Here is a 9967-nt window from a genome sequence, read left to right as displayed (position 1 = left end):
TTATGTTAAATATAATTTATGTTTGATATTGGCGTAAAATATGAACAAGAAATTGTTGTTTTTAATTAACTACAAATGTTCTACAAATACGGGCAGCATGGTGACTCACTTAGCACTGTCACCTCACAACAAGAAGGTTGCTGGTTCAAGTCCTGGCTGGGCCAGTTGGTATTTCTTGTGTAAATAATAAAGAAAAATTTATGAATGTTCTACAAATGTCTCAAAATCACAATGGGGAAAAAATACAATCAAAAAACATAATAAATATTTGAATATTAGCACCGTGGTCAATAAATAAAATATATATTTTACAGGTTAAAACTATTATATATATATATATATATATATATATATATATATATATATATATATATATATATATATAAAATATAAATATATATAATATATATATGTGTGTGTGTGTGTGTGTGTGTGTGTATATATAAAGCTGTTATACAGGTTGATTCCAAAAGAATACCACAACTTTGAAAATCAAGAACTTAATAAAAAGAGAGCTAAGCTCTTTCTGTGGTCGATTTAAGGAAGCTCTGTTTTGAAAAACTCTTAGTACTCTTCACATTGATTAATTACTCGAGTTTTCATCATGTTTCTTTAATGAAATACAGATTTTCAAAGTTGTTGTATTCTTTTGGAATCACCCTGTATGTATGTTATATGCTAGAAAGATTATTAAAGACTGTAAACACGATATTAAATAATCTAAAATATGATACATTTACAGGCGTCTTAACAAAATATGATGTAAATATATTAAATTTATTGGATCATTTGTGGCCAAAATGTCAAATGGGATGAAGTGTAAACCATGTTTGTATAGAGTGTGATTTTGTGCTGCTGTTGTGTGTGTGTGCACAGGCGGATCTGAGCATTAACCTGCAGGACGACAGCAGCTTCTTCTATGGTGTGTCCAGTCAATATGAGAGTTCAGAGAACATGATCATCACCTCCTCCACTAAAGTCTGCTCATTCGGCAAACAGGTGGTGGAAAAGGTGGAGGTGAGAGTGTGTGTGTGTGTGTGTGTGTCTGTGTCTCTGTGTGTGTGTGTGTATATATGTGGGTATGTGTGTGTGTGTGCATGTGTCTGTTTGTATATGCTAGTATGTGCGTCTGCGTGTGACTGTGTGCGCACATTTCTGTATGTATTAGTGTGTGTGTTCGTGTGCAAATAATGTATGTGCATGTTTGTGTGTCTGTTCATGTTTTTATACACAAGGGTCTATGCGCATTTGTGTGTTCCTTTCTGTGTGTGAATGTGTGTGTGTGTGTGTGTGTGTGTGTGTGTTTGTAAGTCCATTTGTGTATGCAGAGCGTGCATGCATTTGTTGTCTCTGTGTGTGTGTGTGTGTGTGTGTGTGTGTGTGCGTGTGTGTGTTTGATTGTGTGTGTGTGTGAGAGAGAGAGAGAGATTCCATTTGTGTATGTAGAGTTTGCATGAATTTGTTATATCTATGTGTGTGTGTGTGTCCATTTGTGTATGGAAAGTGTGCATGCATTTGCTTGTATGTTTGTGTGTGTGTGCATGTGTCAGAGTGTGTGTGCACGTCTGTGTTCGTGTGTGTGTGTGTGTGTGTGTGCATGCTTTTTCTTGTCTGTGTATTTGGATGCTTATCTTTGTCTATGTGTGTGCGTGCATTCGTGTGTCTGTATGCATTGTGTGTGTGCATGCATGTTTGTATGTACGAGTGTGTGAATGTGTATCTGCTCACGTGTGTATTTGTGTATGTAAGTGTATGTGTGTGTGTGTGTGTGTATATATGTCCAGAATGAATGTGATTGGTCAGAGCATATATCTCCAGCAGAAGGGTCTCCTGTCCAGCACAGGTGCCTGTAATGCTGTTAAAGGCTGCAGTGCGGGACATTATTGTGCAGATCAGAGCGAGCTTTCCTGCATCTGCATACGAATGGCAGCGTTCGCTCATGATAACAGTGTTATATGACGCGTGTGTGTTGATTTCTGTCCTGTTCAGACGGAGTACGCACGCTTCGAAAGTGGCAGATACGTGTTCAGGATCCATCGCTCACCACTGTGCGAATACATGATCAACTTCATCCATAAACTCAAACATCTGCCGGAGAAATACATGATGAACAGCGTACTTGAAAACTTCACCATTCTGCAGGTAAACGCAGCTTTGCTTATAACAGCAAACATTTACTATAGGAACAATTGTTATTACCAGGGTTGGTGGTCAAATTATTGCATTGATTATCGGGATTCAATTTAAACCATCTGATCAAATGAATCAGATAAAGAAATTGTAAACTTTTTTTAAAAGGACGCAAGATATATCGGCATAAATCAGTATCGGTATCGGCCGATAAATGCTATTTTTAATGGTAGCGTTATCAGTCTGATAACAATATTAGGCCAATATCTTTAAGCCGATACATTATGTATTTTATTTTACTCATATTTTGATTTTGCTTAGTGTTCAGTGTTCACTTGGTTGCTTTATTATTTCAGATCAGGTTGTAGATTTGATTTAAATAAAGGAAAGTTGACCATAGAAAAGAATAGTTGATTATTATTAAAGTTTAAATATTTCTGAGAATACAGTCAGTTATTCACTGTTTGCCTTTTGTTTTGGGAATTATGCAGAAAAATTTGAACATTTTATATTTATCGGCTGATATATCGGTTTCCAAATCTAGTTAACGGTTTTCGGTCTCTGTCAAAAATTTCATATTCTATGCCTGCTATTTCTTTATTCATTTTTTGCCAATTTCTACATTTTAATAAAACTGGGTTTGCTTATAACAGCAAACATTTACTATGGTATCAAATAGGGATGTAACGGTATGGTAAATACCATCATACCGCAATATAAATTTTTTTCGATATTACCGTAGTCGCATGACTCGGTAAAACTATAGGTCTTCTGAGAAAATTTGCTCAGGCGAATGAAGCGAACGGGAGGTAGCGGAAACTACAATTCCCATCAGCCCATGCTTGACCATCATCCCTTGCGGTCTGTTGTCGCTACAGATCCAGTAATGCGGAAATGGAGTGTGCTGCTAGAAGCGGGGATGAGAGCTGGAAAACTCTAAAGCGGGTGTTGTCGCCGCGCACGTACTGAATATCGGTGTTGTCGCGCGAGTTCTTATCAGCTGTGTTGTCGCGCGCGTACTGAATAGCGGTGTTGTCGCGCGAGTTCTTATCAGCTGTGTTGTCGCGCGCGTACTGAATAGCGGTGTTGTCGCGCGCGTACTGAATAGCGGTGTTGTCGCGCGAGTTCTTATCAGCTGTGTTGTCGCGCGAGTTCTTATCAGCTGTGTTGTCGCGCGCGTACTGAATAGCGGTGTTGTCGCGCGAGTTCTTATCAGCTGTGTTGTCGCGCGCGTACTGAATAGCGGTGTTGTCGCGCGCGTACTGAATAGCGGTGTTGTCGCGCGAGTTCTTATCAGCTGTGTTGTCGCGCGCGTACTGAATAGCGGTGTTGTCGCGCGCGTACTGAATAACGGTGTTGTTGCGCAAGTTCTTATCAGCTGTGTTGTCGCGCGCGTACTGAATAGCGGTGTTGTCACGCAAGTTCTTATCAGCTGTGTTGTCGCGCGCGTACTGAATAGCGGTGTTGTCGCGCGAGTTCTTATCAGCTGTGTTGTCGCGCGCGTACTGAATAGCGGTGTTGTCGCGCGCGTACTGAATAGCGGTGTTGTCGCGCGAGTTCTTATCAGCTGTGTTGTCGCGCGCGTACTGAATAGCGGTGTTGTCGCGCGCGTACTGAATAGCGGTGTTGTCGCGCGAGTTCTTATCAGCTGTGTTGTTGCGCGCGTACTGAATAGCAGTGTTGTCGCGCGAGTTCTTATCAGCTGTGTTGTCGCGCGCGTACTGAATAGCGGTGTTGTCGCGCGAGTTCTTATCAGCTGTGTTGTCGCGCACGTACTGAATAGCGGTGTTGTCAGCACACTGTTCAGATTGATGCAGATTGTAAATGCCCAGAGATACCAGCTTTTACCAGATTATATTTATATGATAATTTTCCTTAAAAGCCATCTCTGTCTAAGTGAGTGAGTGATTAAATGTTGAATGTGATGAGTTTTCAACAATACTAAATTGAAACTTTATTTTTTTACATGGTTTAATATTTTTTTGTTATTAAAATTGAAGTTCCTGTTTCAAAGCTTACAGATAGATGGCTAATTTGTATGTCATTGACACTTTTGGCACTTTTTTGGAGTATTTTCATAAGTTTTGTTTTTTCCTGTAAATGATTCAATAAATACCGTACCGTGACATTCATACCGAGGTATTACCGTACCGTGTAATTCTGATACCGTTACATCCCTAGTATCAAATGTTATTACCAGGGTTGGTGGTAAAAACCTCGATTATCGTGACTCAATTTAAACCATCTGTTCAAATGAATCAGTTAAAGAAACTAACTTTTAGGGATGCACGATATATCGGGAGCCAAATCTGTATCGTTATCGGCCGATAAATGCTATTTTTAATGGTAGCATTTTTGGTCTGATAACAATATTAGGCCGATATCTTTAAGCCGATATTTTATGTTTTTTTTTTTTACATATTTTGATTTGGTTAGTGTTTAGTGTTCACTTGGTTTCTTTATTTATGCTTTTTTTAATAGGTCATATATAAATAAAGTCAGTTGTTCACTGTGTGTTTGCTAAAGAATTCCATATCGGTTCCATATTCCATATCGGTGCATACCAACTTTTAAAAAAATTTTTTTTTGCCAAATTTCTAATTTATTAAGTATTATTGTATTAAGTTTTACTAAAACTGGGTTTGCTTATAACAGCAATTTACTATAGTAGCAAAAGTTATTGCAAGGGTTGGTGGTAAACTTAATACATTGATTATCTTGATTTAATTTAAACCATCTGATCAAATGAATCAGTTATGAAACTAACTTTTGTTCGGCATGCATGATATTGGCATAAATCGGGCCGATAAATGCTATTTTTAATGGTAGCGTTATTGGTCTGATAACAACAGGCCAATATTGTCACGTTTAGCGTGATCAAAACGGAAACAAAAATGGGAACAAAAGGTTGTGGATCCAAGTGCAGATTTTAATAGATATATAGTGCAGTGTTAGTGACAAAAAATACAAAAAGTGCAAAGTAGCAAAATAACAAACAATAAAACAAGAAACTAAGACAGATTAACACAAACTAGACTTTAACAAGATACAAGAACAAGATCAGGAACAACAACTCGAAATACTAGACTTACTGGATAACTTGACAAGGAAGACAAACGACGCGATGACAAACAGTGGTGGAATGATAGAATATATAGTCCAGATAATCAACAGACACGGAGACAGCTGTGAATACAATCAGTGCGAGAAGTACCCGGATGACTTACTACTTCCGGCGAAATTCTGGAGTGCGCATCCCATGCATGCTGCGTTATCCCATGATGCCCCGCGAGCGAATTCATGAATGGGAGTAAAGCGACGCAATTGACGCAGGTAGGTCACGTGACCATGACAAAATGGCAGATGTAGTACGTCCGAATTCCATACATACTTTTCACGTCCATACTGTATAAAACGTACTTTCTAACGGCCGAGTAGTACGGTTAAATTCAAATGCAGTACCTACTGAGTAGTAGGTGGTTTCGGATGCAGCCGTAGTCTTTTTGGGCGCTGTAGTTCATACTCTGAGTCCGTTGAAATACAGCGCCCTCAGGTGGTCACTGACAGTCATGTCAAATATCTTTAAGCCGATAAATTATGTATTTATTTTACTCATTTTAATTTTGCTTAGTATTCACTTGGTTGCATTACTTATTCTTTATTTTATAGGTCAGACTTTAGATTTTATTTATATGGCCATTGAAAAGAATAGTTGATTATTATTATTAAAGTTCAATCATATATGAAAATAAAGTCTGTTGTTCACTGTTTGCCTTTTGTTTTTGCAATCATCCAGAAAAATGTAATATTTTGTATTTATCTACTAATATATCAGCCATCGGTTAGAGTTATCGGTTATCGTATCGGTCAAAAATTCTGTATCAGTGCATCTCCAAAAAATGTTTTTCTAATTATAATTTATGCACTAAAATGTATATATGATAACATTTTTTTATGTACAATTACAATACAATTGAATTTAATTAATTGAAAAATCATAAAGTATATATTTTTGTTCTTTTTTTTTTTGTTTGTTTTCAGCTTATACGTATATAAGTGTTCCATGCAAAACTCTTTGTTTTCCACCACATGTTTGCGTGATTTGATTCCTGCATCTCAGCAATAAGAATGAGTTGATTGAGTTTAGCATCAGCAGTCATTATAGACTCCAGACTGTTGAACATGAGGCTGTGGTGACACTGAGGTTAGTGTGTGGGACGCTGAGAGCCTGACACAAAGAGCAGTGTGACCCACTGACACAACACAACCTCACAGAGACACACACTCACCAGCATCACTATGACGCACACACACACAGTAGACATACACATGTGGAGCTCATAATTATTCCACAAAATATTTTGAGATAAGTCACAATTATGACATACAGTATTAAGTTCTAAGTGTAAGATAAAAGTCCAAATTGGCATAAAACCTAATAATGAAAGGTCTAAATTTATATTTTAAGCAATAAATTCAAAACATGGATTGGCATAAAATACCTTTGGATAAAACCAGGGTTCATAACAATCATTATGCATATTAAAAATCTGAATCAGGATAAATTCATCAAGCGTGAATTTATTCTATCATTTATTCTATTATTATTTATTCACCAAGCGTGCACAAGGAGTTTACAAGTCAGAGTACATACATATCAACACAAAATAGGACATTTAAATAAGTGGGAAATAAAGTAAACATTACTATTATACAAATAAATAATGTCTCTTCCTCTCTGTCATAGGTTATAACCAACAGAGACACTCTAGAAACCTTACTATGCATCGCTTACGTGTTTGAAGTGTCCACCAGTGAACATGGAGCCCAACATCACATCTACAGACTGGTGAAAGACTGAAACCCACTGTGCTGATTGCAGATGGCAGACGCAACAGAGCCACAACGGCTCCTACAGTCACAACCCACAGGCTGGAGAACAACCTACAGGCCAAAAACCACAACCCACAGGTCCAAAACCACAAACTACAGGCACAAAACCACAAACTACAGGCCAAAGCCACAGCCTACCGGCCAAAAAACACAACCTACAAGCCAAACCACAACCCACAGGCTGGAGAAAAATATACAGGCCAAAGCCACAACCCACAGGTCCAAAACCACAACCTATAGACTGGAGACCAACCCACAGGCACAAAACCACAACCTACAGAACATAAACCACAACCGATAGGCCCAAAACCACAACCCACAGGCTAGAGAACAACCTACAGGCCAAAAGCCACAGCCTTCAGGCTGGAGAACAACCCACAGGCCAAAAACCACAACCTACAGGCCAAAAACCACAACCCACATGCTGGAGAACAGCCTACAGGCCAAAAGCCACAACATACAGGCTGGAGAACAACCCACAGGCCAAAAACCACAACCTACAGGCCTAAACACAACCCACAAGCCAAAAGCCACAACCTACAGGCCAAAAACCACAACCCACATGCTAGAGAACAGCCTACAGGCAAAAAGCCACAACATACAGGCTGGAGAACAACCCACAGGCACAACTTACAGGCCAAAAACCACAACCTACAGGCCAAAACACAATCTACAGAACAATAAACACAACCTACAAGCCAAAAGTACAACCCTCTGGCCAAAAAACATTGCTGGAGAAAAACAGGCTGGAGAACAACATACAGGCCAGAAACCAAAACCTACTGGCTGGAGAACAAACTACAGGTCAAAAACACAACCTACAGGCCAAATTCAACCTACAGGGTCAAAACCACAACCCGAAGGCCAAAGAGCACTGCTTACAGGCCAAACACACACACACACACACACACACACACACACACACACACACACACACACACACACACACACACACACACACACACACACAACCTATAGGCAAATAAACAATCTACAGGCCAAAGATCATAACCTACAGGCCAAAACACACAGCATATAGGCCAAAAACAAAACCTACATGATAAAAAACAGCCTACAGGTCAAATCCACAACCTACAGGTCAAATCCACAACCTACAGGCCAAATCAACAACCTACAGGCCAAAACCACAACCTACAGGCCAAAAGCCACAATCTACAGAACAAAAAAACAGCCTACAGGCCAAAAACACAACATACAGAACAAAAACCAAAAACTACAGGCCAAAAAAAAAACCCCACAACCTACAAGCCAAAAACACACAACCTATAGAACAAAAACAGCCTACAGACCAAAACCACAACCTACAGGCCAAAACACACATCATACAGGCCAATAACACATCCTACAGGCCAAAAAACCACAACCTACAGGACAAAAAACAGCCTACAGGCCAAAAAACACACCATACAGGTCAATAGCACATCCTACAGGCCAAAAAAACACAACCTACAGGACAAAAAAACAGCCTACAGGCCAAAACCACAACCTACAGGCCAAAAAACACACCATACAGGTCAATAACACATCCTACAGGCCAAAAAAACAACCTACAGGACAAAAAAACAGCCTACAGGCCAAAACCACAACCTACAGTACAAAACACACAACCTACAGGACAAAAACCGCCTACAGGCCAAAACCACAACCTACAGGACAAAACACATAACCTACAGGACAAAAACCGCCTTCAGGACAAAAACCGCCTTCAGGCCAAAAACACAACTTACAGAACAAAAAACACAACCTAGAGGCCAAAACACAACCTTCTGCACTGCTGCTCCAGTAAAGCAGACATAAGCACTGATGATCTACTGCTATTTTTGCCACATGCAGATCGCAACGACATTTGTTAGTGTTTTTTTATATAATGGGAAAGCATGAGAAAGTATTTTGGTTTTCTGCATTTCATTTCAGCCTCTGTGTTTGTGTTGGTATTTGTTAGTATGGGAATGATCAGTCTGATCTCACAAGGAAACATAACTATTTTATATATTGTCAGAAAAGTAGCTAATTTGTTAGTATTCATACTATTTCGGTCATATAGGGGATTTTTTAAAGGAGGCGTGGCCCTATAAACTCCACCATTGAGGAATGAACAAACTGTACTAAAATTACATGTACAAATAAAATTGTGTGAATGAATATGAATTAGCCACTAAATCGGAAAGTTACCAAGCTATGAGATCGCATTGGAATGATGTTGGCCACTTATCGGACTACGTAATTTTTTTTGTTTGTTTGTTTTTTACAAACCAAACAGTTTTATCTTCATACACGTGAACGACTGGATGTTGATGTGTTTTTTTCGTAGATTTGCTACATTATATTTATCAGCCATGTTGTTGGACGTGGATAATTTAAACTTAAAACGGTCAAACCTGAAGAAAAAGGCTTTTCTTCTCAAGGGCTCATAAAAACAAACAGTGTATTTTATGACGACAGAATCCAGACACCTTAAAACATAAATGTGACTGATAACAGTTTGATATTTGGAATAAAGAGCGTGTTTGATCCCTTGAAATTGATCTGAGGTTATTGTTATTTATTTATTTCTTCATTCTGGTGTTCGCTCACACTATATTGAATGGTAATTTTCCCAGGTAGCAAAGAATTCTGGCTCAGAGTTGGCATAAAGCTGGCTCACTAGGCATTCCCCCGGCACTGACATACAGCATGTGGGCTAAACATGGCCCGGGTTTCACAGAGGTGACACCTTCTTTAAGGTCGCACATAAGATTTGGGCCAGATGTCAAACGTATTATTTGATCCAGATGTTCAAAAGTTGTTTGTGGGCCATGTAAGTTTGACCCATATTGACCCACTTTAAAATACATTGATATTAATTTTGAGTAAAGAAAAATTTCTACCAATCGGGTCGCTTTGAGAAAAAGTGTTGCCATAAAGCGAAATAAAATTCATTGCA

At 38.9% G+C, this 9967-nt stretch overlaps 1 protein-coding gene across 7 annotated transcripts in view; it reads left to right on the top strand.

Annotated features, from left to right (window-relative positions):
• The window catches only part of tead4 (TEA domain transcription factor 4), a 61337-nt gene extending 51768 nt beyond the window's left edge, over positions 1 to 9569 (top strand). For 4 of the 7 annotated variants that reach the window (XM_073942605.1, XM_073942604.1, XM_073942602.1 and 1 more), the window contains exons 10-12: positions 877 to 1017; positions 1990 to 2142; positions 6878 to 9569. In XM_073942605.1, coding sequence (XP_073798706.1) covers positions 877 to 1017; positions 1990 to 2142; positions 6878 to 6991 — 408 coding nt within the window. In that variant the 3' untranslated portion in view covers positions 6992 to 9569. The remainder of the gene's footprint in view (positions 1 to 876; positions 1018 to 1989; positions 2143 to 6877) is intronic. The other 3 variants (XR_012400113.1, XR_012400111.1, XR_012400112.1) reach the window with 1 other exon arrangement.
• The last annotated feature ends 398 nt before the right edge of the window (positions 9570 to 9967 follow it).

The sequence above is a fragment of the Danio rerio genome, chromosome 25 (genome assembly GCF_049306965.1).
Source record: "Danio rerio strain Tuebingen ecotype United States chromosome 25, GRCz12tu, whole genome shotgun sequence".
Classification (NCBI taxonomy): Eukaryota; Metazoa; Chordata; class Actinopteri; order Cypriniformes; family Danionidae; genus Danio; species Danio rerio.
Note: the sequence above shows the minus strand (reverse complement) of the source record. Positions and strands in the feature narration are given on the sequence as shown.